At 56.0% G+C, this 25,992-nt stretch overlaps 10 protein-coding genes and 1 non-coding gene across 11 annotated transcripts; 6 read left to right on the forward strand and 5 right to left on the reverse strand.

Annotated features, from left to right (window-relative positions):
• Positions 1-1,166: 1,166 nt before the first annotated feature.
• Positions 1,167-1,603, reverse strand: BO70DRAFT_395847 (uncharacterized protein; the record flags this gene model as incomplete). The annotated part of the gene is made up of 2 exons (XM_025546571.1): positions 1,167-1,219; positions 1,291-1,603. The coding sequence occupies 2 exons, from the start codon at positions 1,601-1,603 to the stop codon at positions 1,167-1,169; spliced, it is 366 nt and encodes a 121-aa protein (XP_025399843.1).
• Positions 1,604-3,049: 1,446 nt separating this feature from the next.
• On the reverse strand, positions 3,050-6,023 carry BO70DRAFT_361519 (uncharacterized protein). The gene is made up of 4 exons (XM_025543060.1): positions 5,611-6,023; positions 5,257-5,518; positions 4,409-5,183; positions 3,050-4,349 (listed from the first exon to the last, which is right to left on the reverse strand). Exons 1-4 carry the CDS (start codon positions 5,739-5,741, stop codon positions 3,268-3,270), a joined length of 2,250 nt encoding a protein of 749 aa, XP_025399844.1. The 5' UTR covers positions 5,742-6,023; the 3' UTR covers positions 3,050-3,267.
• A 647-nt stretch (positions 6,024-6,670) lies between these two features.
• On the forward strand, positions 6,671-10,309 carry BO70DRAFT_379229 (uncharacterized protein; the record flags this gene model as incomplete). Its single annotated transcript, XM_025545320.1, has 3 exons — positions 6,671-6,778; positions 6,852-9,216; positions 9,303-10,309. The coding sequence occupies exons 1-3, from the start codon at positions 6,770-6,772 to the stop codon at positions 10,307-10,309; spliced, it is 3,381 nt and encodes a 1,126-aa protein (XP_025399845.1). The 5' UTR covers positions 6,671-6,769.
• Positions 10,310-10,522: 213 nt separating this feature from the next.
• On the reverse strand, positions 10,523-12,051 carry BO70DRAFT_428709 (uncharacterized protein; the record flags this gene model as incomplete). Its single annotated transcript, XM_025548006.1, has 1 exon — positions 10,523-12,051. Exon 1 carries the CDS (start codon positions 11,660-11,662, stop codon positions 10,523-10,525), a length of 1,140 nt encoding a protein of 379 aa, XP_025399846.1. The 5' UTR covers positions 11,663-12,051.
• Positions 12,052-13,179: 1,128 nt separating this feature from the next.
• BO70DRAFT_395851 (SDR family oxidoreductase) lies at positions 13,180-14,575 on the forward strand (the record flags this gene model as incomplete). The annotated part of the gene is made up of 5 exons (XM_025546572.1): positions 13,180-13,280; positions 13,349-13,631; positions 13,689-13,872; positions 13,931-14,190; positions 14,243-14,575. 5 exons carry the CDS (start codon positions 13,180-13,182, stop codon positions 14,573-14,575), a joined length of 1,161 nt encoding a protein of 386 aa, XP_025399847.1.
• On the reverse strand, positions 14,483-17,268 carry BO70DRAFT_24965 (fungal specific transcription factor domain-containing protein). Its single transcript, XM_025538811.1, has 3 exons — positions 16,379-17,268; positions 15,734-16,315; positions 14,483-15,680 (listed from the first exon to the last, which is right to left on the reverse strand). The coding sequence occupies exons 1-3, from the start codon at positions 17,123-17,125 to the stop codon at positions 14,703-14,705; spliced, it is 2,307 nt and encodes a 768-aa protein (XP_025399848.1). The 5' UTR covers positions 17,126-17,268; the 3' UTR covers positions 14,483-14,702.
• A 1,113-nt stretch (positions 17,269-18,381) lies between these two features.
• Positions 18,382-19,919, forward strand: BO70DRAFT_290794 (PP2C family serine/threonine-protein phosphatase; the record flags this gene model as incomplete). The annotated part of the gene is made up of 3 exons (XM_025539372.1): positions 18,382-18,779; positions 18,833-19,646; positions 19,692-19,919. 3 exons carry the CDS (start codon positions 18,382-18,384, stop codon positions 19,917-19,919), a joined length of 1,440 nt encoding a protein of 479 aa, XP_025399849.1.
• Positions 19,920-20,135: 216 nt separating this feature from the next.
• BO70DRAFT_361524 (uncharacterized protein) lies at positions 20,136-21,683 on the forward strand. The gene has a single exon (XM_025543061.1). The coding sequence runs from the start codon at positions 20,536-20,538 to the stop codon at positions 21,376-21,378; it is 843 nt and encodes a 280-aa protein (XP_025399850.1). The 5' UTR covers positions 20,136-20,535; the 3' UTR covers positions 21,379-21,683.
• Positions 21,684-21,814: 131 nt separating this feature from the next.
• On the reverse strand, positions 21,815-22,045 carry BO70DRAFT_290730 (ubiquitin-like protein HUB1; the record flags this gene model as incomplete). The annotated part of the gene is made up of 1 exon (XM_025539365.1): positions 21,815-22,045. The coding sequence occupies one exon, from the start codon at positions 22,043-22,045 to the stop codon at positions 21,815-21,817; it is 231 nt and encodes a 76-aa protein (XP_025399851.1).
• Positions 22,046-23,660: 1,615 nt separating this feature from the next.
• BO70DRAFT_t144 lies at positions 23,661-23,772 on the forward strand. Its single transcript has one exon. It is a non-coding gene; the product is annotated as a tRNA-Leu (tRNA).
• Positions 23,773-24,559: 787 nt separating this feature from the next.
• Positions 24,560-25,609, forward strand: BO70DRAFT_361526 (SDR family oxidoreductase). Its single transcript, XM_025543062.1, has one exon. It carries the CDS (start codon positions 24,617-24,619, stop codon positions 25,241-25,243), a length of 627 nt encoding a protein of 208 aa, XP_025399852.1. The 5' UTR covers positions 24,560-24,616; the 3' UTR covers positions 25,244-25,609.
• Positions 25,610-25,992: the final 383 nt, after the last annotated feature.

The raw sequence follows: 25,992 nt of genomic DNA on the forward strand, positions 1-25,992 counted from the left end.
CCGCAATCATTATGAGCAGCTCGATGGGCAGTTTGGTCAGCATGGCTCTGCTCATCCCGGAAAGAGGGGGTGGAGGACGGGCAATTGCAAGGGTGTTGTTCATGGGCGACGAGAGACAGCGACATGCAGGTCTATATGGTTATTCTTCGATGGATGGCAGAGGCTTTCTGCAACATGGTCCCGTCTGTATCCTTGCTTGGATTCAGTGGAGCGTGGCTTCTAGCGCCTTCGCGGCTGGCTGTCAGAGCAGACGCCCTGGAGTCTGGACGCAAGATGTGTGTTCCGTATCGAGAGCCTTCACGGCAGCTAGGGAGGTCCTGTGGCTGATTTCTGCTAGATACCTGCCTGCCTCCTAAGAGGAACCGGTCTCAACCCGGATCAAAACAATCCGAAGGACAATTAAGGAAAGAAGATGAGGGGTTCGGTGCGCACTCTGCGCAGTATCTCATGCCCCCGGTCAAGTCGGCCCATGCGACTGGTCCAAGGTCAGCGGTTTCACTCCTGAATATTCACTGAGCAGGCTCGTTGCTCGTACTCACCAGTTGGTTAGGGCATGGATTCCCCGGGCTCCATGGTAGAGCGTCGCAATGTCTCTGGTGGTTGAAATCCGGTACGGCGGGCCGTGTGTCGGGCTCTGATTAGCCATGTTTACCACTGTGGAATGTCATGTGACGAGTTATTAATCGGGTTTGAGGCCTTGGTATTAAGGCAGAAATGGGGTCTGGTATCCTGAGATACCTCAAGTGAGTTGGGTTATGCTACTCAGTGTTCAGAGCTTCATCGACAGGGGAATCAATGTTGATGAAGCAGGTGTTCTCAAGGCTGAGAATTGACTCTGCTTTCAGCCGATGATCTTGTCTGGGAAGAGGTCATCTTTTGTACATCATCTTTTGACTCTTCCGTTGGCAGCATAAACGCCACGGTTGTTTCTCACCCATATACCCCGTCTCTCCCCCTCAACCCCGATCTCCCAGCACTCCAGCAGCCATCCCAGCCTCCCCAAACTACATCAGAAGTTCAGCACAGTCATGATATATCACCAGGACTCAGTAGATCATAGTCACTGCCACAGTAAATGTTATATGGTATATGGTATATAATATATACAAAAAGATTTCATATCCAACGCTTCATCAAGCTGAAAGTTCTGTCACTTTACGTCACTTTCACTTTTGCTTCGTCCCATGGTTTCGCATGCAGGTTATATTCATCCGCGGAACTGGGGCAACCAATTAGCTGTGCTCATCATAAATGTAAATGGGAGTACTCAGTAAAAAGAGTATAACATACCTAAGCGTAGTCCGTCAGGAGTCAGGACTCTACCAGCGGCCGGGACCACCGGGGCCGCCAGGGCCCCCAGGACCGCCGTGGGGACCACCGTGGGGACCACCGTGAGGGCCGCCGTGAGGGCCACCAGGACCGCCGGGGCCGCCGTGTTGAGGGCCAGGGCCGCCGGGACCGCCGGGGGGACCACCAGGGCCGCCGTGAGGGCCACCGGGGCCACCAGGGCCACCAGGACCTCCAGGACCGCCAGGACCGCCGTGGGGACCGCCGTGAGGACCAGGGCCGCCGGGACCGCCAGGACCGCCAGGGCCGTGTTCATGTTCGTGGTGGTGGTGGAAGAGACCCATGGTGATAGTGGTAGTTGTGGTAGATTGGAGGTAGGTAGGGAGAGAGAGAGAGAGGTTTGTAGCTTGAGTTGAAGAACGGTCTCGAGGAGGGGAGGTCGTGGGGGATCTTATACTCCCAGTCCCGCCACTGGAGGGGAGGGGTGTGGCTCAGCCTGGCCCTGTGGGGGTACGATAGGGTCTGAAGGCAGTGCGGATTAGCATATTGTGTAGTCACCACTGACTACGGTGGGAATCCGATGGCGAGAGCTTGCAAGCTATCTAGTTGAGGGGTCGGGTCCAATCTCAATCCGGACAGTGTATTGACGCCATACCCCATAACCTTCGTATTCATATCCCATTAACGATGTTGCCTGTCGCGGCGATGGGGCCGATCGAAGAGCTAATCTGGGCTATGACGGAGGGATGCGACGCTAGTGCTTAACGCCGAGCAATCGTCCGACGACGCATACCATAATTCCGGCGTGTATGTGGAGGGATCATCGGGAATAGTACTCTACTGTGTACGTATCCTGAGGAGTCAGGGTCAGGCCCGTTGCTGCGATGAACAGTCCACGTCGGCATGACATCGCTGAACGCATAGACGAAACAGAAGGCGTTCTTCCAAGACATTCTCGAACTGGCGGTGGATGGATGGGTGGATGGATGGATGGATGGATTGGGGGGGGCAGGGTTGCCACCGAAGTGGATGGAATCGTGGAACTGGAAGGCATACGTACTTCGACCCACTCGCAGCCAGCACAGGGCTGCTAGTGCGCGCCCTGGGAGGCGCAGGCGCGAATAGCACGAAAATCATCGCACCAGCCACACTGGGAGGGGTTGACGTTGCGGATAGCAGCGTCATGGGCTGATTATTGCGACTGGAGATGCGGTTCAGCTGGGGGTCGTTATATGGCTGGGATGATGATGTTGGATGCAGGATGATGCAGCCTGCAGGACGAGGGCTGGTGAGGCGGGTTAGTCAGCGGGATTGACGAACGCCCGCCAAGGGGCCAAGCCACACTAGCCGCCCCGCCAAGCCCCGGACGAAGACTCAGGCTCTCAGGAGTCAGGCCACGAGGCTGCAGCGTGGCGGGCCGCCTCCGCCTGCCGCATGTGGAACCGGCCCGGCAGAATCCTGGAATGCGGCCACGTGATGCAGCTGGTTGCCTGATTGGGAAGGCATCCTCACGCGTACTTTGTAGTGAATTCAACATTTCAAGTCTCTACATATCTGGCCTGTCAGTATATATCTGTGTGTTATTGGATTCATTTGTGCCATAATCCTGCTGGCTGGAGGGAAAGCAATACCGAGGGGCTGTCAAGTACATAATGCATAGTTGGTAGTGGTACAGTGACTCTCAATGCTTTTAACACCAAGATTCCGCAGCAGCACAAAACCAATGGAGATAGGATGCATCAATACTATCAAATACAGAACCACCATGACATCTAAGTAGGCTTGAGGACTCCTTCACCGTGTCATCTTAGATACCGACAGGGTCTTCCGGCCCAAAAAGGTACTCTAGCGAGATTTGGCGAGCTTAATCTTCTCCTCACCGGATATCTGATAGATAAAGAACCTGATAAAATCCTATCAACCAGCGCTAATTATAAAGATATGTAGCACACATTCAACATTACGCTCCACACCATATCGCTACCACTCATTATACCCCTCATCATACCCCTCATCCTCCCACTCTCTGTCCCTCTCCACCCCCCCGCCCATAGACCCCGAAGACTCCAGTGACGGCGACAGGGACGGGGACCCCGCGTGGGACACCTCCGGAGTCGACGGCCTCGAAATGCCCGCCTCGACCGACCTCGAAGAAATTATCTGCGGCGACAAGAGACTCGAGCTGAGAATGATACGCTGGTCTGTATCGACCCCCTGCCGAAAGCGCCTCGTACTCTGCTCCGGGATCGTCATCAGCACCTTGAACCTAGATCTGAGCGCATCGTCCTCAACAATATACTGCAGCCAGTCGACAACAATCGCCATCTGGCGGAAACTGCCATGGAGATCTTTGTCGAAGGATGAGACCCCGTCGATGATGCAGTATACCGTTGTATCGGGGGGGAACTGGCAGACGAGACGATGGAGCATGTCGCAGAGGGTGAAGAGGTCCTGGTCCTCGATCCGTTTGAGGTAGCTCCGCGAGTCGATGAAGTTGATGCTGAGGGTGTCGCGCTGGTGCAGGGCCATCAGGAGCTGGACGATCACCGAGCGGACGAGTCCGTTGGGACCCGTCCAGGGATCCTTTCGCGCGCTGCCGGTGTGCAAGCCGCAGAAGAAATGCGTGACGACCTCTTGGGGCTGGACGCGGGCCATGCTGAGGATGAAGGTCGCGCTGAAGAGCGAGATGGCGGTGATGCTGTCGAGCGCGCAGGCGCGCAGGTTGGCGTCCACGACGAGGAGGTCGGGGTGCTCGCGGTTCATCCATTCCATGAATCGACCGTTCTGCAGCACGGATTGTGCTTGGCCTTGGGCGCGCACGTCGAAGGAGCCTCTCTTGCTGAGGACGATTTCGAGGTCGTTGTTGGGGTGTTGCAGGGCGGACTCGTAGTTGGGGTTGGGATTGGGGTTGGGGTTAGGGTTGGAGGGGGAGATGGGCTGCGCGAGGATGGCGAACAAGTGGCTGAGGGAGACAACGGCCGCGGAGCTGCGGTTGGATGGAGGGTTTGCGAGCTCGGCGTCGCGAAGTCGTTGCTGGAGGCGCTCGATGAGAGTTTCTTTCTCTGTGGGCTGTTAGCAGGAGTGTTGCTGGTCGGACGAGTGAGGCAGGCAGCGTATATACTCTTGCGATCCTCCATCAGAAACTCCAGCATCTGGTTCTTGGCCTCGAGACTGTCGTCCATCAGCGCCAGCTGGGTCTCAGCAAACTGCCTCCGCTTCTCCTCCTCCCTCTGGATCAGCTGCATGATCTCGCAGTCCCGTCTGCCCTGCTCGTGCAGCTCCGCCTTGACCTCTTCGACCCCGATATACACCCCCTGCACGACACTTTCCGTGCGGGTGACCGTGCCCTGGACGGCTCCCACCCCGCTGATGACCCCCTCCATCCCGTCTCTGACCTGGTGGACATCGGTGATGATTTCCCGCGTATTGATCTCCGTCTGCTTCTGGCCCTGCCGGAGGACACTGACCTGGACACGGGTGTCGCGGGACACCTTGTCGATGGTCTCGATCTTCTCATCCCGACACCGATCGACCGTCAGCTGGAACTTGCGGGCGCTGTTCTGCACCTGCTGCATGATCTTCTCCGGATCCTCCGTCTGATCCGTACCCGGACGTCGCACGACCCTCAGCTTGGCTAGAAAGCCTTTCGTATCTTTCTGCTTCTGTTCTGTCGCGTTGCCATCGACCTCCCTCATCCCGTGCCGTTTCACTGGCAACGAGCACAACAGTCCCTCCACCGCATCAACCACCGCGAAATACAGCTCCTTCGCGGCCTGGCTCACCTCGGGATCCGTCTGGAAGGTCCGCTTCTTATAGCTCGCCTCCATGATCGTCGTCCGGATGCTCTCGAAGGTCTTGAAGATCCGCTGTCTCTTCTCCGCCGACTTGGCCGCCAACTACATGCCCTGCGTTAGCCAGCCCTACCCTACCCACTTTCTCCAGCCCACTTCACCCACCGACTCAACTAACCTTCAATATAATCGCCACCCCGCTCTTGACCACCGCCAACCCATAGCTATCCGGAATCAAACTAATCCACGGATCAATAACCTCGCGATTCTCGCCGACCTTCAACCAGGCCTTGGCGAATAACTGCGTCGCGCTCTGCCCGGTGGCCTGCCACTCCGTCTCCGCCGCGCTGAGTCGATCGAACAGGGCATCCCAGGTGTAATTTGTGGTATCGATGTTGAGGGTGGAGGGGACATACGCCCGAAGAATACTTTCGAGGGTTCTGGTTCTGTTATGACGGGAACGAACACCGACACCGACACCGACCAAGCCGGGAGCCAGAACAGGAAGAGGGAGAGGGAGAGGGAGACCCACGTATACGGCTTTGGATTCTCGAACCTCGCCCGCTGATCGCTGAACTGCGACCAGCCGCCCAGGCCCTGGTGTACTCGGGCGGCTTCTTCGTGGACGAAGCGTGCCGTGCGGGCGACTTGGACGGTGTCCATTGCGAGATTAGATAGATACTCGATCGAACTTGATAGAAATGAAAAAGTGCCAAGCGGAACAGTAGCAGGGAGGGAAAGTAAAGCTACTGTCAGAGTCACGGCATACACGCGCGCAGACCAAGGCTAAGTGTAAGTGTAAGTGTAAATGTATGTGTAAGAGAGCAAGACGCAAGACAGTCAGAGAGTGAGACAGACAGACAGACAGACAGCACAGCGGGGTGACGCCCGTATCGGGAGCAGCCCCCATGCGCATGCAGGGAACGCAGCAGTGCAGCAGACCAGACGACCAGGGCCAGGGCAGGGCAGGGCAACGAGGGGTAAGAGAGATTAGTTATAGAACACGAAGCGCTGCATCCCGCAGGATTGGCGCCCCACCGACGAACCCTTGAAGGGGTGGGTCTGGGACCGACTGGACCAGTCCGTGACACCCGTCAGCGCCGCTCCAGCCGTGTTGCAGCGAGAAATGGGGATGGGAAGGGAAGGGATGGATGGGCATGTTGCATGTCATGTTGCATGTCGCAGCCTTGCGGTTGCCCTCTTCCTTCTCCCCTCTCCTCTCGTCTCTCGTTCTCCCCTCTCATGCCAAGCCGAAGGTCAATCGCAGCAGTGGCCATGGCTCATTGGGCCAGGGGAGCCCGATGCAGGCCGTGACTGGCTGGTCGGGGATGCAGGTTGCCACGAATCCCCTCCTGAAGTTGCGGTGGTGGTCTGCAGCTGACACGAAGCGGGGAGAGAAAGAGAGAGAGAGTGAAGGAGACTCATCCCGTCCGAAAAAGAAAAAAAGGGGTCTGTCTGTCTTTTGGGGGCCACGCTAATGCGCGGGCTGGGCTGGGTTGGGCTTAAAAGCAGCAGGTCTCCTCCGACCCGACATGGCGCTGGGGTTTGCTTTTGGTGTGGGTGTTTCTTTGCTGTGTCGCAGCCGGTTCTGGCGGGAGACTTGGATATTTGTATGCGAGGCTACGCAGTGTCAGCATTCTAATAAATCTCTAGTTATTAACTCCCTTCATTCATCATTGTTATCCATCATCATGTCGACGGTGAGTACATGCAACAGCTCTCGTTCTCCCTCCCCCTGGGAATTATGATTGACATGGGTATGGTATGGCCAAGATGGTGGCCACCCCGACCAGCCCGGTCGAAAGGCTTCACACCGAGCCAGATCCGGTCCATCCAGAAAGAAACACCGAGAATCATGGCCCTCCCGAGCCTGCCCCTACCCTTACCCCTACCCATACCACCAACATCAACGCCAACGGTGATGTCGGCGGCGACGGCGACCCCGGATCCATCTCCCCGACAACCCTCACTGACGCCGACACCTCCACCCTCGACGACGCATCCTCAGCCCTAAACGCGCCCTCCCCCCTCCACGACAACGACACCAACACCACCACCACCACCCCCGAGTCCGACGCCGAAACAGCCAAAGGCGACGCCGATGCTGACGCCGACGCCGACGCCTCCGACTCGGAAGACGACTGGTCGCGCATCCAAAAACTGCCCCCGATCGTGGAATACAAGATGATGGACTTCGACCAGTTCAAGAACCGGCACGGGAGCGAGGACGGCCGATCGATCATCGAAGTGCTGCGTGTCGGCCCCAGCACCCGAGGCAAGGTGTCTGCCGAGCAGTCGCGTCGCAGACGAGGGCGTCGACGAAGGACCCATGCGGCGGGGGGGAGTGGTGGTGGTGGTGGTGGCAGCGCCGAGCTCAACGACACGTGGATCCAGCGGGTGCGCATCCAGTCGCAGCCGATTATCAGTCACTTGCAGAATGTGACGGGGTCGAATGGGTGGGACGTGACGCGGCCGCGGACGTTCTTTCGGCCGTTTCATACGATGGTTTATTTCCACGACCGCATGAAGGAGTCCTTGCGAATTCTGGAGGATCGGTGGGCGGAGGCGGAGAGGCGGGAGTCGGTTGGGGAAGGGGGGATGAAGAAGGATGGCGAGACAGAGAATTATGGGGAGGGTGACGAGGAGGATGATGAGGAGGAGGATGATGATGATGATGAGAGAAGTGATATCGGCGAGCCCAAGATCGACATCACCGGCCCGGATCTGAATAGCGTCACTGCGCTGCGACATCTGCGATGCTACGTGGGGTTTGTCGAGAAGGAGCTCATTCCGCTGTACGAGCGATTCAACACCACAGCGGTGCGCAAAGTGCTCTTCAGCGACCTGTGGATGCTCTTCCGCGAAGGCGAGACGCTTTACTGCGTGTCCGACTCGGACGAGTCCCAATCCACGAGCACCTCGAACCCTTTCTCCTCGTCCAACTCCCCGTCCTCGACCTCCTCGTCCACCCCGATGCATCAGACGGCCTGGCGGCTGTACTTCATCGGCGACACGATCATCAAGGACCACACCCCGGACGACATGGGCAACGAATACAGCACGTTCAACGCGCACTGCTACCACGTCGACTACGACGGCAACACGTACGGGGCCGTGAAGCACATCTTCAAGATCAAGTTCTTCGAGGGCGAGAAGGACATCACCTCGCTGGAGATCTACCCGATGCGGTACGCCAAAGACGCCGAGTCGATCCGCTCGCATCTGATCGAGCAGGGGAACAAATTCCAGTCCATCATCAACGAGCGCCATCTGCTCTACAAGGGGTGGACCATCACCAGCACGCCCACCGGAGAGGTGGAGGCCGACTTCAAGACCCCGGAGCACATCGAGAGCGATGTCATTGTCGACCTGGTCGAGGGGTTCCAGCGGTATCCGTCCTGTAAGCCGGAATTCTACACCACGGCGGACGAGGACGACGAGTGGAAGTTCGGCGAAGACGACATCCATATCCGCCACTGGACGGACCAGCGACGGGTGATGTTGCTGGGGGAGGTCGAGGAGATCACCGTGCGCGGCGACTGCGTGGTCTTCCGCCAGATCAACGAGTTGCTGAAGACGGACCCGTTCCTGCCGGAGAGTAAATCGGACAAGATCAGCCGGCTCGCCGACGAGGATCTGATGCTGCTGCCTCGACGAATGATCGCGTACGTGCTGCGGGAGCGGAAGTTCGTGATGGTGGACATCTGGTCGCTGCAGGGGGTGACGGCGCAGGCGAACGCCTTCCGCGACCTGAAGATCAACCCGAACCACAAGCGGATGGTCAAGGCGCTGGTGCAGGCGCATTTCAAGAAGCAGGACTTGCAGAAGAAGCGGCCCCTGGTCGGGCTGAGCCAGGATCTCATCACAGGCAAGGGCTCCGGGCTGGTCATCCTGCTGCACGGGGCCCCCGGGGTGGGCAAGACGGCCACGGCCGAGGCTGTGGCCCAGGCGAACAAGAAGCCGCTGTTTGTGATCACCTGTGGCGATCTGGGGTATTCCCCCAAGGAGGTCGAGGAGGCCCTGAATAATATCTTCCGCCTGGCGCACCTTTGGAATTGTGTCTTGTTGTTGGACGAAGCGGATATCTTCCTGTCGAGGAGAGAGACGACGGATTTGAAGCGAAATGCGCTGGTGTCCGGTACGTGCAGTTACATCCTCATCCTCTTGAGTATCAGATTGCGTCTCAGAGTATGGAGCAAACTAACAGACCGACCGCTGGTACAGTCTTCCTCCGCGTCCTGGAATACTACAGCGGGATCCTCTTCCTCACCACGAACCGAGTCGGAACCCTCGACGAGGCGTTCAAGTCGCGCATCCACGTCAGCCTGTACTACGAGACGCTGAAGAAGAAACAGACGCTGGCCATCTTCCAGGTCAACATCGACAAGCTGAAGGCCATGGAAACCTCGAAGCAGGAACAACTCAAAGACGAGGAGGAATTCCAAGAGCCCCTGCTGACCGTCGACGAGAAGAGCATCCTGCACTACGCGGCCTGGTACTTCGACCACGTACCGGACTCGCGCTGGAACGGCCGGCAGATCCGCAACGCGTTCCAGATTGCGTCGTCGCTGGCACGATATGACATGCGCAAGACCGCGTTGGATGAGTGGGGCGAGGACGAGACGCCCTCGAGCCAGGGACCGGGGCAGCAGCAGCAGCAGGAGGAGGAGGAGGAGGCCGAGACGGTGGATGTGGCGACCGGGCCGGTGCTGGACTGGTGGCAGTTTGATATGGTGGCGGAGGCGATCGAGCGGTTCGAGACCTACATGCAGGAGGCTACGGGGGGAACCGACGTTGATGCGGCTCGCATCGAACATATCCGGGCCGATGACTTCGATTATCAGAGTACGCCGCCACGGCCGCGGTATCGCCCGCCACGGAATCCCAGGGAGTGGACGCAGGCGGCGAGAGGGGGAAGGGCGAGGCCCATTCCCCCTGCCCCTGCCCTAAGACGGGGGCCTGGTCCGGGCAGGGGACAGCCTCAGCCCCCGAGTCGGGCAGACCATGCGGCGCCTCCGGGCTGGAGGGGAGGCAGGCAGGGACCCCCGCCCCGGAGGTATCAGCCTCCAACAAGTGCCACGGTGACCCCGTCGAGGCGGGCTCCTCGGCGGATGGAGATGTCGCCGTCGGGGTGGGATGACGGGCATGGAGCCCCGGAGGAGGATCAGGGGATGGAGGAGGGATATGACGACTACTATGGCGGGGAGGAGCAGTATGAGGAGGACTATTGAGATGATATAATGTATGTAGATGAAGTTGATGACGGATGGAATGACGACTGTCGGGGTGTTTTTCTCGTTTTCGACCGGGACCTTGTCGTTCGTACTTTACGGATATAGATGCTCGGATCCTTTGGGTCGCCATCTCCTTACAGCATAGCCTGTCTCGGAATCAAATAACACCTATGGATTACCATTCTGAAGCGACGCTACCCCACAGTCCGTTCAGAAGATATCTATATAGGCTGGTGGCGCGGGATCGTGGATGTGAAAGAGGTGTTGGATGATGAGCGCTGCGTAGGCCGCGGCGGCCGAGGCGGCGATGCCCTGCCAGGCGCGAGTGTCGCGGTTGTCGCCGTAACCCGCGACGCCTCGAATGACGCCGGCGCGCAGGTTGTGGACGGCGCCGATGGCTCCACATTCCACCCCGATCACCCCATCCCTCGTCCGGATTCGGTCCCGCACGCGAGTGGCATTGACTACGGCATCTCCCGATGCAATGGCCCCGTACCAGATGCGGGTTTGGTTTTCGGCAGTCCGCTCCGGTCGCTCAATCGCGCTGGAATCGTCCCCCTCTGTAGCCAGCAAGGTGTCTGGCGGCGTTGTTTCCTGCCAGTCAAGAGAAGGCTCATTCTCTCGTATAGACTGGAGCTTCTCGTTGAACGCCGCCCTCTGTCCCCGTCGCCATTCCTCATGGACCCACTGCATAGCGCGCACCATCGTGGGGTCTGTTTCGAGAGTGACAGGCACGCCATCGTGTATATAGCCCGTCAACCTCTGGTTCGCATGTCGATACGCAACGATGGGACCCTGGCCCCCTGCATGTCTGTACCCCACAAGCACATCTCCCACGCGAATCCCAGAATAATACTGTTGCGGGGTGGGGTCGGGAAGCCCTACTCCCGTCCCGACCAGCAAGGCATGTTGCACGCCGTAATTCTGCTTCAGCGTGTGTGCCAATACCCGCACAGTGGAACTGTCGCATGGCTGGCCGGCGCTCAAGCCAGCCATGATAACTTTGCATCGCCCAACATACCCGACCATAAACCGGGCAAGGCCCCCATATCGCGGCCAGCAAGTGGCAGGGGGTGGATCTGGCTCGAAAATGCGAATGGCTGCCTGGTATTCAATGTCGCGAGGAGCAATCAACCCAACTCGATAGCCAGGTCGCTCGTCAGTCTGTCTCAACCAAATCCTTGCTAATTTCTCCTGATACCTCTCAGTGCGGGCCTCTTCAATTGCAAGGAAAGTGCTCAGTGGAGGGATCTTGTATAGGGGCCAGGGTAAAACTCTGCGCAGTAGGGCAGCTGTGCTGATTGCTATAAGGGAAGATATATTGATTTCTAGAGCACGTGGATCCTCCATGGTTGCGAGAACAGGGGAGGTAGAAAACAATGATGAGAATAATAATGAGAGTACTATGAGAACGAACCCTATGAGAACGATAACGAGAAGGACGAAGAAAGAGGGGGCGCGAAAGACGGGGAACAGGACGAAGAGAAGGGAGAGGACATGGTAAACACCGAGAAAACCCTGGCTTGGGTGATTGCCACCCAGGGAAGGATCGTACTCGACCTACCTGTTCTTGACAACATCTAAGAGACGGAAGGTACGATGCTGTTGAAGTCTACCATTGGAACAAAGACAAACTGGCCGATACCGAAGGGAATTGAGTACTCGTTAGTGTTAGCCAGGCCCATTTTGACGAGGAGGATCTTGAAAGACGTGTAAGAGTGGTGCAATCAGGTATGGATCGTATAGCAGTAATCCTGGGGTAGAATCGGACGAGGGAAGGACAAGTTGACCCTCCTCAATGAACCGGCAAGCGATACTTCATGGACTCCATTCCCAGCCACCCATCTCAGCCTAGGCTTCGTCAGTTCCAGCACCCATTCCATCCAATACCTACAATCTTCAGTTGACTTCCCGGCTATAAGCCACAGTCATCACATCAACCAGTCCTACTCCGTAGGACACACCAAGATAGGTATAACACTACAACACACAATAAACAATTATCCCTCCCCTCCCCTCCCCCGTGCATCCCGCAAAAAACGGAATCACCACGGAATTCCACCCGGAGGTTCGTCGTCCGGAAGGAAGGATTCCGCGAACTTTCGGCTCCACTGCCGAGACCAACTGGGACCCATTATTCGGTCGGTTGGGTTCGGTTGGATGGATGCAGCAGGTGCGTTGGCCTCCGCGGTGTGGACCTGGACGTATCGTGGGTGTTGGTGGTGATGATCTATCTACTTGGGGTTGGATTGTGGTTTTGAAGTAGGAGTGGAAGTGGGAGGGAACAAGGGCGTTATCCGGGTTCAGTCACGGTTTGCGGAGCTGTCGGGGGGGAAATAGATAATCCTAATCGATCGATCGAAATACTGCGCGAGATCAATCGGACGGAACCATGGTTGAAGGTGAAGAAGAAAGGGCTGGATCAGAGCCAGCTGAGGATGGATGATCTCATCCCGCCCCCGTTAGATAATCCATCCATGCATGCAGTTACCTGGTTCGAGGCAGAAATTTGAATCCTGAGACTGTCACCGGTACTTCCGTGCTGCTGGTACTTCCACTCTTACTCGCTGCGTGTTTCAATTCCAGACGCCGTGACTTCCCCGGGCGGCGATCTGGCATGCAGACGACAGTCCTGGTCGACCGGAAGAGGGAAACGATCGACGTATAATATCATATCATATCTTATTAGTCTTTCTAACTCGGAAGTGACGGTGGAAGGGGGCTCAGACTCGAACCTTGAACCTAAAACCTATGGGAGAGGTCGGGAAGGTCCGAGGGGCTATATATATAAAAAGGAAGGTATCATCCTCTGAGTAGGAACAGGAACAATTACACAAACGGCGATAGGACAGATATCGGATCATATCATGGGCTTGCAACAATCGAAAGTCGCTTTCGTGACGGGCGCCAATGGCGTCAGTGGGTATGCTATCGTCGAACATCTGATTCGGCAGCCCAAGGAAGAATGGTACAGTCATGACATGAATATAAGTACCTTTTGGTCATAGGGATTTGGAATAACTTTTTTGATATCAGGTCTAAGATCATCGTCTCGTCGCGAAGACCGCCTCCGACGCCGTGGATTGACCCCCGGGTTGAGTTCGTGGCGGTGGATTTCCTGAATCCAGTCGAGAAGATCGTTGTGCGATTGACCAAGATCTGTGCGGCTGTAACGCACGCGTTCTTCACGTCCTATGTGCATTATAATGATTTCAAAATCCTCCGGGATCGGAACGTGCCGCTGTTCAGGAACTTCTTGGACACGGTGGATGCCGTATGTCCCGCGTTGCAGCGGGTGAGTTTGCAGACGGGTGGGAAGGTGAGTTGTCATTCACTATAAGGTGTAGAGGTGAGACGCTGAGAGGTTGCGCTGCAGTACTATGGAGTCCATCTCGGACCAGTCAAAGTGCCTTTGGAAGAGAATTTCCCGCGTTATGACGATCAGGGATACAACTTCTATTACGCCCAAGAGGATTACCTGCGGGAGGTTCAGAAACGGCGGAACTCCTGGTCATATAACGTGATTCGCCCGAATGCCATCAATGGGTTTGCGCCTCATGGTGAGTGCATATGAAGCGCATCGAAAAGTTCCCCGCTAATCGATGCCGATGCATATAGCGAACGGTATGTCCGAGGCATTGACAATCGCCATCTACATGCTGATCTGCCGGGAACTCAATGAGCCGGCAAACTTCCCGGGAAATGAGTATTTCTGGAACTCGATCGACGACAACTCCTACTCGCCAAGTCTGGCCGATCTCACCGTGTGGGCTTCGTCGCAGGACCACTGTCGAGACGAAGCGTTCAACCATGTCAATGGAGATGTCTTTGTGTGGAAGTACTTGTGGCAAGACGTGGCGGAGTATTTTGGCGTAGACGTGAGTTGTCCGCGTCTCGAGGTTGTTGTCCTACTGACGAGCGGACTTGCAGGCTCCCGAGCCCACGTTTAAGAAAGCCGCCGGGCAGGCTAAAACACTGAGCAATGAGATCGATATGATTGAATGGGCCAAGGACAAGCGTGGGGTGTGGGAGGCCGTTGTCCAGAAGTATGGAGGCAAAGTCGAGACTTTTGACTGGGGGACGTGGGGCTTCTTCAACTGGGCGACCGGTAAGTCCTGGTTGACAATATCGTCGATCAACAAGGCGAGGAAGTTTGGCTGGAACCGGCACGACAAGACCTTGGAGACCTGGATTGAAACGTATCGGTCGTTTGAGAATGCGGGTGTTATTCCCTCTCATGCGGCCTTGACATGGGGAAATTAGCCGAGCTGTATTGTTTCAGATCCACGGAGTCGATCGCAAGATGATCCAGATGGCGGGCTTGAATCAAGGAAAGCAATGTAACAGGAAACGATGGCCATAACGATATTAGGCTCGATGGCAATGAAAGTCACTGGCTCTGACGAATAATGAAATTCGGATCGAGGTAATTGCCGAACAGGGTTTCTAGCCACTCCATTCCCCCAACCCCCCCTGCCCCGGAATCGGCGACGGCAAATTGTTGCGCTTGTGGCCCACTGGTCGCAATGGCTTCTGGCATTATGTTTTGTGTGGCACCCGGAAGTGTGGTCGCTTGATTGGGCGGGGGCTGCATCATTGAAGAACCCTGGAAAGGTAGCCCAGTGAAGCCGACGGTGGGTGTGACATCCGCCTCGAAATCAAAGTCAAGCGTGGTGAGATTTGTCACACTGGGGTAGGGTAAAGCATGCGCAGTGCCAGCGGAGGGAGCAAAGTATTCGGGCGCTGTGGTCGGAGTATAACCGGTACTGTGGCCTGGTCTACCCATGTAAATGCTGGTTGGATGGTCCACGCCAGACTGGTTCTCCTTCATTTGTGGGCCGGGGATCCCAGCAGTGGGAGGTAGGTTTGAGGCAGGCATTGAAGGATAATTACTCCTGATGCGATGGATTTCTCGAGCACGATCATTGTCGCTGTCCATAGGGACTTGGGACGATGGCCGAGGGACGGAAGGCTCTGATCCCATTGAAGCGTTATCATTCGTGAGGTAGGCAGTCATTTCCTTCAGTCTCGAAACAATGCGTATCAACTTCCCGGAGACCCATGTTTTGTGGCAGTATGACTCCAGTAATCGAACCGCATAGATTATCGGTCTGCCATACGTAGATCTCAACGATGACTCCCTAACAATTAGCCCAAGGGAGATGATGACGGCGCTAATCAAATAGTGAATGAAGGGGAAGGTATAGACGGCCATCTCCGGGGAGATTTGAGCAAACTCTTCAATGATGCCTTTTGAAATCTGCATGCAGGTGACGTCATTGTCGAACGTGTCGAGTGCCGAAGCAGACTGGGAGAATGAAGCCTGCAGCATGGGCTTGCGAATCATAAGGCGAAGGGATAGCCACCGCTAGACAAGTATCAGCCACGCTGTATAGTAAAATATCATGCGGTATGCCTTACAATCCGCATTAGCATCTGTAATTTAGCCAGCCACCAAGGCGTTTGGGCCATTTGCCGACGCTGCCCGTGATAAGGGTGTGCGAATTCATGCTGTACATCCGTCTGCGCCCGAGAAAGCATACTTTCGAGGTGCTCACGGAGAGTATAGTTCGAAGAGCTCGAGCTTGCAGCGCCATACATCCCTTCCCACACTTTCCCGAGAACTTTGGAATAGATGACCATTGCTCTCAAATAGGGGATTGCCGTGGTAGGGGCATCCTTCGTTTCGCCTTGCGGAGGCACACTTTTCTTGAGCCTTGGGTCCTTCCGGCTCCTGGAAAGCCACTCATCATCGACATTTTCAGGGAGAGGAGTGTCGACGTTGATGTCTTGGATGACGAACGGCCGACCCGTCTCGATCGCCAACCGTCGATCCATTACGTAGAGACACCACCAAATGCGACGAGATACCTCACTATCGTACGGCGCCATCCTCTCCACGACCTTAGATCGATGGAGTCCAATCTGATGCGCATGAGAAATGGCGAGAGCCAGGAGCTTCTCCGCCTTCCCAGAAAGGTCTAAGCGGAAGAGGTATATGATCTGCATGGCATAAGAATTAGCTGGAAATTCAAAATGACCACCATGAACAGGGACGTTGTATACCATCAGATTCAGAGTCTGCAAAATCTGGATTGGATCTGAATGGTTTCCAAAACAGTCAAGCACGTCGCCAAGCAAGTCCGAAGCAGCCCGGTAAAGACTCCAGCCAGCAGAGTATCTTCCCTCACGGTGCTCCTCTCGCGCTGACTCGGTACATCTCCCAACAGCCATGCACAATAGGATCTGGGCCAAAGTGTTTCGATATCTGCTTTGGCCGGAGACATCAGAGTCTGGCGGTAATCCAAAGCTGCCACCCCATATACTCGAATAGTCACCCCACAGGGTTGGCAGGTGCATGAAAGGGTACATGATATGGATCTCGTTGCAGAACACGTTCAGAGCCCTCTCTGCCTGCGGCCTGTCTAGCGTAATGCCGTACCGCTGAAGGGTATCCGTGATTTCGACCGCTCCTCGTGTCTTCCTTCCACCTTCAGGACGTGGCGATGGGGTCAATGCAGGTGTGGATATCTGGGATTGCGGCACTCTACTCGCTGCGCCGGGATGTTCCTGCATCTTCTCCTCAAGACGACCTTCAACCTGGTCCAGATTATGGCGAATGGACGTTTCCCCGGAAAAGGGGACCACCGCAGCCTGATCCAGTGGCTGGTCTTTGGGGGGAGACCAGGCGCGGACGATCGTATGTTGGTCCTCATGGAGATCCGTTTGGGCTTCAATGGTTTCGCGCTCAACACGTCGACGGGACACGATAGACAGGATGAGATCCAGCTTCCCATCGATTCGATCGACCATACTCTCGGTTCGAGATCTGATTTTTGGTCAGCAGCCCATAGCAAATGTGGGGATGCGGCGCGGCAACGAACCCAGGCTCTTTCACCGTGTCATTGGCCTCGACCACGGTCGGCCTCGGATCATGCCTCGCCGGCCTGTCATCGTGAGAAGGCCGTCGACGCCGCATATCGACGGGGTTCTCGGTGCAGTCGCGCCCACTCAGGGCACATGGCCCACAGGGGAGACGCCCGTCGCACTAGCGCACCAAATCAATAATCGAACGCCCACGCCGCGGGAGGCCTTCTTACCTTGACCTTTCGGTAGCGACACTGGATACTACAAGCAAGCGCCCGTGGTGGTCAGCATGCGCGGGAAATATCCGCCATTGGGGCGACGTACCAGGCCTTGGACACGTATCTGCCGCGTCTCTGGCGTTTTGGACTGGGCTGCCCGGTGACATCATCGCCACTGCGGTCATCATCCTCCTCCTCGGGGCGCCGAGCGGCCAGGTGAGGATGGCCGGCGATGGGCCTCAGCGGATCACGTGGCATGTCAGATGCGGAGTATATTAAGCGCCCCTTGGCTGGGCAACAGGGGGGACTACTAAGATAGATACTCTGGACCTGTCGGCTTCGAAGCGATCGGGGAGGACAAACGGCAAGAACGGCAAGAACGGCAAGCCGGACCCCCGGAATCGCGGAATCCCGATGCATCATCACCTGACCCTGTGCCTGCTGAGTCACGCTGCACAAGTGGATCTGCACAACTCCCGGCTCTTCCAGTACTGAACAGTACTGGACAGTACTGAACAGCAGCACCCTCTCCTCACATCACACTGCTGTTGGGCATCATCTGGATAGACAGAGAGGCTGGTCTGTCTCTATCTGCCACTTACCACACGCCAACCAGTTAGCGTGTTCCTGCGGCGCTAAGATGCCCACCTGCCCACCTGCCAACCGGTCCAGCATAGTGCTAAATCCCCCCCCCCCCCCTGCTTCCTGCGTGGCCAACCGGGCCAGCCACGCCTCCAGCAATGGATGAACCTGTCAGATCCTGCAGATCGGCGACGAACCTGAGGCGGAAACACCACCAGCATTCCATTTCCCCGTTGCTTTTTCCCAGTCCTTATCACCGACGCCTCACCACCACCACCAGCTTGTCCTCCCCCTTGACCATGTCCTGGAGACGCCTCCAACCTCGCCTCTCGGCCACATCCCCATATGCCGAAGGCCCCGCGCGCAGTCCTGTCTCGCAAGATGTCCCGCACATACACCAGCATGGGAAGTCTCACGGCAGCGAAGGTGTCATCGCGCCCATCCAACTTCGTTCTCGGCGGACTAGGCCTCACCGTGGGAACGATATCTTACGTGCTATACTCCCATTTCACCCGGTCGCACACCACCACTCGAGGGGACCAGGATGTGCCCATTGAGAAATTGGAATCTCTCCCGGACCCCAGGCTCGCTCTCCAACCGCCCCCGTTCTCGCAGGAGCAAGTCGACACACGGCTGCGGGCGAACGAGGTGACTCGTCAGATGTCGGGTCTCGGCATAGGACACTACGACCGGACGAGTTTACCGAGTAACTCCGTCATGGAGGATGCGTACTCGGAAGCCATTGTGGAGATGCCCGACGGTCGTAACCTCGGGTTCTGGGGTATCTATGACGGTCACATGTGAGTCGGAGATACAGAGTCTGGTGGATGATACTAATGCGGCGTCGTCGCAGCGGCACTGCCATGTCGACAGCTCTCTCACGCTCCCTGGTCAACTCGGTAGCCCTCGAGCTGGGGAAGGCCTATGCAACGGATTCTCTCCCCCCGTTCGAGAGAATAGCCCAGGCGTTGAAAAGCGGATTCCTCGCCGTCGACGACCATCTCATCTGGGAACGCCAGGAGGCCCTTCTCCAGCACGCGCCAGAATCTTCAAGCATCACATCGGATCCCCTGTCCTTCCCAGCGACTCAACTCCTCCAAGAAGCCTTCACCGGCTCGTCCGCCCTTCTATCGATATACGATAGCCGGTCTCGCATGTTCTATGTCGCCTTAGCCGGGGACTCTCGGGCGGTGCTCGGTCGTCGACGCGAACCGGGCTCATGGGCCGCAACCGTGCTAACCCTGGACCAGTACGGATTGAACCCGGACGAGGAGGCGAGGATCCGCGCCGAGCACCCAGGCGAAAAGGACGTGCTTAAGAACAACCGGCTGCTGGGCAGTCTCGAGCCCACCCGGTCCTTTGGAGACCTCTACTACAAGTGGACGGACGCCATGCAAGACAAGATCCGGGCGTGCTTCTTGAACGATGGCAAGCTCGGGAGACAGCTGGCGCCTAATGCGACGCCGCCGTATCTGACCGCGGAGCCCCTCGTGACTAGTGTGCAGATTCAGCCGGAGAAGGGCGACTTCGTTGTCATGGCGTCTGATGGGCTGTGGGAGCTACTCAGTAACGAGGAGGTCGTGGGTTTGGTAGGTCGGTGGGTGGATGAGCAGAGGGGTATCGGGTCTCGCGGTAGCAAGGATGGGTGGAAGAGATACATCTCTTCGGTGAAATCGACGGTGGTCGGGGGTGATCCCACCGGTCAGAAGAAGCCCCAGCACAGTGGCTCGAGTCCCGTTCATCCGGACGATAGGTTTGTGCTCGAGGACGGGAACGCCGCTACTCATCTGCTGCGGAATGCGCTGGGGGGAAAGCTTCATGAAGGCCAAATGGTGCGCGCCATGCTCACGCTGTCCCCCCCGCTGAGCCGACGGTATCGCGACGACTTGACCATTATGGTGATTTTCTTCGATGGGGTTTGGGGATCGAACAAGAAATGAGACAAGCCTCTGCTTTTTGGAAATAGACGTCCTAGATAACATGATCTCTAATGGTGACACACCCTAGACCACATAGTCTGCAAGTTCAATGGGACATTACCGCCGAGGGGTGGGCCGATCTGACTTTGCAAGGCCGTGGCGGCGGGACTGGATAATTATATAGCAGGCCGGCCACCTGAACCTTTCTTCACGATCATGTTACGCCGGGACCACCACCACGCTAGGGATTCGGTGCTTCCTTGGATCGGAGTAGATGCGATTGACTCGATAAATCGTAGATTGCTGCCTAATACCAGGGGTAGGGGCATTGCTGGCTATAAATAAGCCCCGGAGATGATAGGGTGCATGCCAGGTGCCAAAAGCCTCCCTGGATAATACTATTGCCGAGGGGCAGCCAACAGCCAACAGCAGGGATGGAATGAAGCCTGCGTCTTTTTAAGCCCTTTAAGGAGGCCCGAACCCATTCCTTTCCCCAGATCGTCAGGTCGTCGGTCGTCGTCAGTCACATTCACTCGTTTATTTATCCCATTAGTTATCCCAGTCGTTCGTTCCTGTCGATCACTCGCTCCTACTACTGACCACCCACCCTACCACGATAAACTACACGATAAACAAGATGCTCTCCACCTCGCTCCTGAGCGCCCTCTCCTTCAGCGCCTTCGCCTGCGTCGCGAAGGCCGCGACGCCCGCCTACTCCATCGTCGAGCCGACGCAGGGCGCCGTCGTGTCGCTCGACACCGCGACGGTCATCGAATGGAACACGACCGAATCCAGCTCCAGCAAAGTGTCCTTCTACCTCGAAACGACCGATAACTCGACGGACCTCTACACGATCGCATCGAAGATCTCCAACTCGGGGTCCATCTCCTGGTCGCCGCCGTCCAGCATCAGCGCAGGAACCGACTACATCGTGGTGCTGCAGCCGGCGGACTCGGACACCGAGTACAAGTCGGACGCGTTCACCATCTCGGCCTCCTCCAACTCGACGACCTACTACCCGACGGAAGGCGAGGAGATCGAGACGGGCGAGACGGCCATCGTGACCTGGAAGGTCGACAGCAACGTCACCAGCGTCAGCATCTACCTCATGGAGGGAACCGACACGTCGGACCTGAAGAACGTCTCTACGATCACGACCGACATCGCTAACTCCGGAGACGTGGCGTTTGTTCTCTCGACCAGTATCGCGTCCGGGGATGATTATCTGTTTGCGATTGTCGATACCAAGGATCCCAGCAGCGTCAAGTATTCGTCGACGTTTACGATCGTGAATGATTCCGCGTCCAAGTCGTCGTCCTCGTCTTCGGGGTCGAGCAGCTCGTCGGGTACCTCCTCTTCATCGTCGTCCTCGTCTACTACTTCTTCTGGGTCGGACTCGACGTCGACTTCCGCGGGCGCGAGGGCCTTGGTTTCGCTGCAGTGGCTGGTGGGGTTGTTCTTGGTTGCTTTGCTATTCTAGATTGGGTTGCTTTCTGTTTGTGCGGTTGAGAATGATATATCTGAGCTTGTCGCGCGTTAGTCATTGAGTCTGATGCTTTGGACGATGAAAGGCTGTAATTATAAAGTCGTGTTTTTTGAACATAAATTTGGAACTGTTAAGCAGTGGCACAAGTCAGCACGACGCAGTCGGCAAGTTTATGTAGGCGCGCGTCTAAAAGTCAACTGCCGACATGAACAGCTCAGTAGTGACCCCATGAGGAGCAAGGTTCCGTGAAAGTAAAGAAGCGTTCATGAAAAAAGAAACACAAGGCCGACTCGTAGGGAGGCCCGATATTATTTTGCTTTATGTGATGCTGATACCCATGATCCAGCCTTGACACCCTTGAAATCGTCTGAAATAGTCGGTTCCCAATTCTCCATCCCAATCCCCCATGGTTTAACCCATCCACCCAGCTTTAATCACCAGTACCGATCTCCAGGTCGAGCTGCACACCATTCTGAATACTATAGTCGCCCAGGGTGATGAAATCCTTGAATGGCCTCTCCCCCTGCCTCTTGAGGAGAATCTCACGAGGAGCGCGTCCGATCTGCGCCGCAACCAGAACCTTCAGATCCCCGACCGTGTCGGACGGAAGACAGGGCACGGTCGCCTTGCTCCCGAGTCGATCGTTGACCGTGACAATCATCATCTCCTCCGTGCTCGCAGGTTTGAGCTTCTTCTTCTTTTCCTTCTTGTCGCTCTTGCCGCCGTCTTCTTTCTTCGGCTTGCTGGATGAGGAGGATGTGTGGCGGTCGTAGTTCCGATCGTGGTCACGGTCACGGTCACGGTCGCGGTTGCGATCTCTGTATCGGTCACCGTCTCTGGGTCTGTCATCTCCGTATTTGTCGCTGTCTCTGTCTCTGGGTCTGTCGGCACCGTAATCCGATCGCGGTCTTCGATCTTGGTCGCGATCTTGGTCGCGGTCACGATCGTAGGGCCGACGTGGGGAGCGAGCGCGGTATCCGCGACCGAGCGAGCGGTCGTTGTCGTTGCCGTCATCGTCTCTGGGGGGGCGCTTTTCTTTCCACCGGAAGCCGCCCGGGCCCTTGGGCGGTTGGCGTCGCGGGGAGCGCGAGCGCGAGCGCCGCCGCCTCGGTGGCGAGTCTGGCATGGCGATGTGAGGTGGACTGAGTCCTGAGGAGGTGGTGGTGGAGATGCAGGAGGAAGGGAGCAGACGGGAATGCACCAAACGTCAGATGCGGCATGTGATGGGCAGAACCGGACCGCCTTCTCTTCGTGGCGGGTGAACCATGTGATGGGGCCTAGCTGGTTTGGGAATAGCGTGCCGCGGTTGATCGCCGGTCGTCGTCCTCTCCTACAACAGCAACAACAACAACATTCAAACAACCAGCATGCCATCAAATCCATCGAATTGATCAAATCAGGTGGTGCATATGGAATCCAGGGGTATTCAGTGATCTCCTTACTACTCACTAGCTCTCTCGACACTCGAATCGCGCTCTATTCCTGTTCCCGAGGTAGCCATGCGCCAACTCCCACCCTCTCGTCTTTGGCGCTACGTCCAAAGTATAGAGCCAAGCTCGAGGCAACACTGTCGCTTGATCTCGAAATCTTCGACGCCACCCTGCAATCACTCTAATACTAACAGTAGCTCTTCCGGTTATTAATCACCAGGATTGGACTGGAATTCTAACAATGACTTCTTTCAATTTACTCGTGGCCGCTTTGTTGTGGATGAAGCGGAGAATCTCCGCAAGCGAGAGGTCAGATTCGATATGAACAAACTCGCAACTGTTGCAGCAAATTCTGTCGAGGCCTCTCAATGTATTTCCATTAGAAAGCACCCTGACGGTATGTTCAGCAAAGCCTTCCTCATGTCTATGGACGATGGCCAGGAAGTCGTAGCCAAGGTGCCTAACCCAAACGCTGGCATCCCACACTTTTTTTGTTTTCGATCACTTGATGATTCGGAGGTCCTTTGAAAGAGTTCTGTAATCAAGAACGGGCCAATCTGGGAGCCAGCGAGAGAAAACGATGTGTCTTGTGAGGGTTGACTATATATATTATCCCGCTTAATAGTACCGCAATACTCTACTATGGCAACGTCAGTCCGCTTCCTTCGTTCATCCATTGAACGATTAGTTCCGTTCATTGTGAGATGCTAATCAAGTCATGTTTAGTCGTATAGATAACAAAATAAGTTTCAGACTCACTACACACAGGTCTCTGGATCTTCATCGGATTCTTAGGCCATTGACCATTGGACTATAAATCAATCATGTTGAGGAACTGCCATCAACGGCAAGATGGCCGAGCGGTCTAAGGCGCCAGGTTAAGGTTTACCTTGACAGACAACTCTCCGAGTTTCCTGGTCATCGTTTGATGGCGTGGGTTCGAATCCCACTCTTGTCATTTTTTGCTTTTGTTTTTGCTGGATGTGGTGGGGAATCGAATTGTGGAAAATACGGGGGTGGGTTGGTGGAGATGGATAGGTTGTTAGGTGGGTACACCCGAACTCAAACGAGGCGTTCCTAAGTTCCATCGTGAACCTAACCACTCTCGCATCATGACTTCTAGCTGCTACCTATAGGCAGGTTGTTTGCAGGGAAGCGTGTTACGACCTGGGATCTCTCTGATTTACTTCTTCGCTTTCTCTCCAGATCGTCATATCTACATCTCATTCCACCATCCTGTGGTGGCCATTCCATTGCCTCGACGGGATGTGAGAAACCCAGAATACGTCGCATTTCAATGGAAGCTTCTTCAGTCATCAAGCGTGTTACTCAGCCCCGGCTCCGAGCCACAGCTGGCCCGATCCTCTTGCTTTAGCACTTCCTTGGTCAAGGCCCGGGGTCCTGCTGTATTCAAAGAACTAGAGCTATCGGCTCCCATAAGCCTTTGGTCTTGGCATCGCGCGGTGAGCCCAAACCCTAGCGAGTCCAGGTTTTTGGTATGATGCCATACCAAGCCCAAATAGAACTCTCCAATATCCTGCTCCGTCCCTGCTGGTATGTCCTCCGCGCAACTGATACGTCAGTGCCGTCTTAAAGTCCAGCCATGTCTGTCTCCCCACCACCCTCCATCGGTTCCACCACCCCCCCCCCAACACCCCAAAGGCAGCATCATGCCATACGATATCAGCGACCTCTTCAATGTTCGTGGCCTTGTGGCCGTAATTACCGGCGGCAGCTCAGGTACACCCTCACCCCCTCTACCACACCCAAGCTACTAACCCGCTCCAGGGCTAGGAAAAACCATGGCCGTCGCGCTCGCCACAAACGGCGCCAAAAAGGTATACATCCTCGGGCGCCGTAGAGAGCCCCTCGAAAGCACCGCAGACCTCTGCCCCGGGGTAATCACCCCGCTAATCGCCGACGTGGGCAGCAAAGCCTCTCTCGCCAGCGTCGCCGAGAAAATCGGGAGGGAAACCGGCTACGTTAACCTCCTGATCGCCAATGCGGGGATGGTGTATCTCACTGCGCCAGAAAGTCTCACCGGCGCCACCACCGGCGCCGTACAGGTCGGCCGAACCCTGAAAGAAAACGCCACCCCGGCAGACCTCGAATCGTTCCTGATGAACACCCCCGCGGAGGAATTCCTCGATACCTTCCGCGTCAACACGGCGGGGGTCTTCTATACGATTGCGGCGTTTGTCTCGCTGTTGGACGCGGGGAATCGGATGGGCAACATGGTGCAGAAGAGCCAGGTCATCGCGGTTAGCAGTGTCGCGGCGCATAACCGCTGCACGACGGGTGGGTGTGCGTACGGGATGAGTAAAGCCGCGGTCGTGCATCTGATGCGTCAGATGATGACCCTGTTGATTCCTCAGGGGATAAGGGCAAACACCATCTCGCCGGGCTGTGAGACTCCTCCTTTGCCCTAAGCCTCCCCCACTCCTCTCCCTACATTTCCCCGTCGTGACCCGAGCATGGCTGATGACTTGATAACAGTATTCCCGAGTAACCTCTGCGGTAGCCCCCCGACAGGAGACATCACCGTAGAAGGGACATTCGAGCGCGGATTCATCCCGCTGTGTCGCGCCGGGAGAAGCGACGAGATTGCCGGCGCGATTCTATATCTAGCTAGCAAAGCAGGGGGATATGTCAACGGGGATCTACATTTGATTGACGGGGGGATGGCAGGGTGTGGATGATGATGATCTGTTTAGATACAAGTCTGATGTGTATAACGTAAGGAGTCATGGTATGGTATAGTATAAGTAGCTTTGTGCAATTAAAATTAAAATGAGAATTGAATGCAATGAATGAATCCAAGTAATATCTCCTGCTCTGTGGTTAAGAGTAGAGTACTGGTACTGGTTGCACTGGCAAGCCACCCACTAGATAGATCGCTTTCCTGGCTCTCTCTCTGTCTCTGGAAAGCACGATCTGGGTGTTTTTGGGGAGTGATGTCCAAGGGGGTATATAATATATATCCTCTCCCTCCAATCAAGCCAAACCGCTCACCTTCCCCGATGAAGATGTAATATTGATGTGATGTGATGCATAACAGGAGCAGGAGATAATTCCGAAAAGCATCATTGTGACATAAAATCACCCCCAACGCGAGTCACGAGGATGAAAATTTCAACCTGGAACCAAGATCTTTACCTCCATCACCAGTCTCACCTAT

This window comes from Aspergillus heteromorphus, assembly GCF_003184545.1.
Source record: "Aspergillus heteromorphus CBS 117.55 chromosome Unknown BO70scaffold_10, whole genome shotgun sequence".
Classification (NCBI taxonomy): domain Eukaryota; kingdom Fungi; phylum Ascomycota; class Eurotiomycetes; order Eurotiales; family Aspergillaceae; genus Aspergillus; species Aspergillus heteromorphus.

Coding starts and splice junctions, on each gene's coding strand:
- BO70DRAFT_361524 (XM_025543061.1), top strand. CDS start 20,536: ATGCTCTCCACCTCGCTCCTGAGCGCCCTCTCCTTCAGCGCCTTCGCC.
- BO70DRAFT_24965 (XM_025538811.1), bottom strand. CDS start 17,125: ATGGTCGATCGAATCGATGGGAAGCTGGATCTCATCCTGTCTATCGTG. Junction 16,316..16,378: donor TGCAGACTCTGAATCTGATG/GTATACAACGTC, acceptor TATGCCATGCAG/ATCATATACCTCTTCCGCTT. Junction 15,681..15,733: donor TACAGATGCTAATGCGGATT/GTAAGGCATACC, acceptor ATACTTGTCTAG/CGGTGGCTATCCCTTCGCCT.
- BO70DRAFT_361519 (XM_025543060.1), bottom strand. CDS start 5,741: ATGGACACCGTCCAAGTCGCCCGCACGGCACGCTTCGTCCACGAAGAA. Junction 5,519..5,610: donor GAGAATCCAAAGCCGTATAC/GTGGGTCTCCCT, acceptor TAACAGAACCAG/AACCCTCGAAAGTATTCTTC. Junction 5,184..5,256: donor GGGTGGCGATTATATTGAAG/GTTAGTTGAGTC, acceptor CAGGGCATGTAG/TTGGCGGCCAAGTCGGCGGA.
- BO70DRAFT_361526 (XM_025543062.1), top strand. CDS start 24,617: ATGGCCGTCGCGCTCGCCACAAACGGCGCCAAAAAGGTATACATCCTC.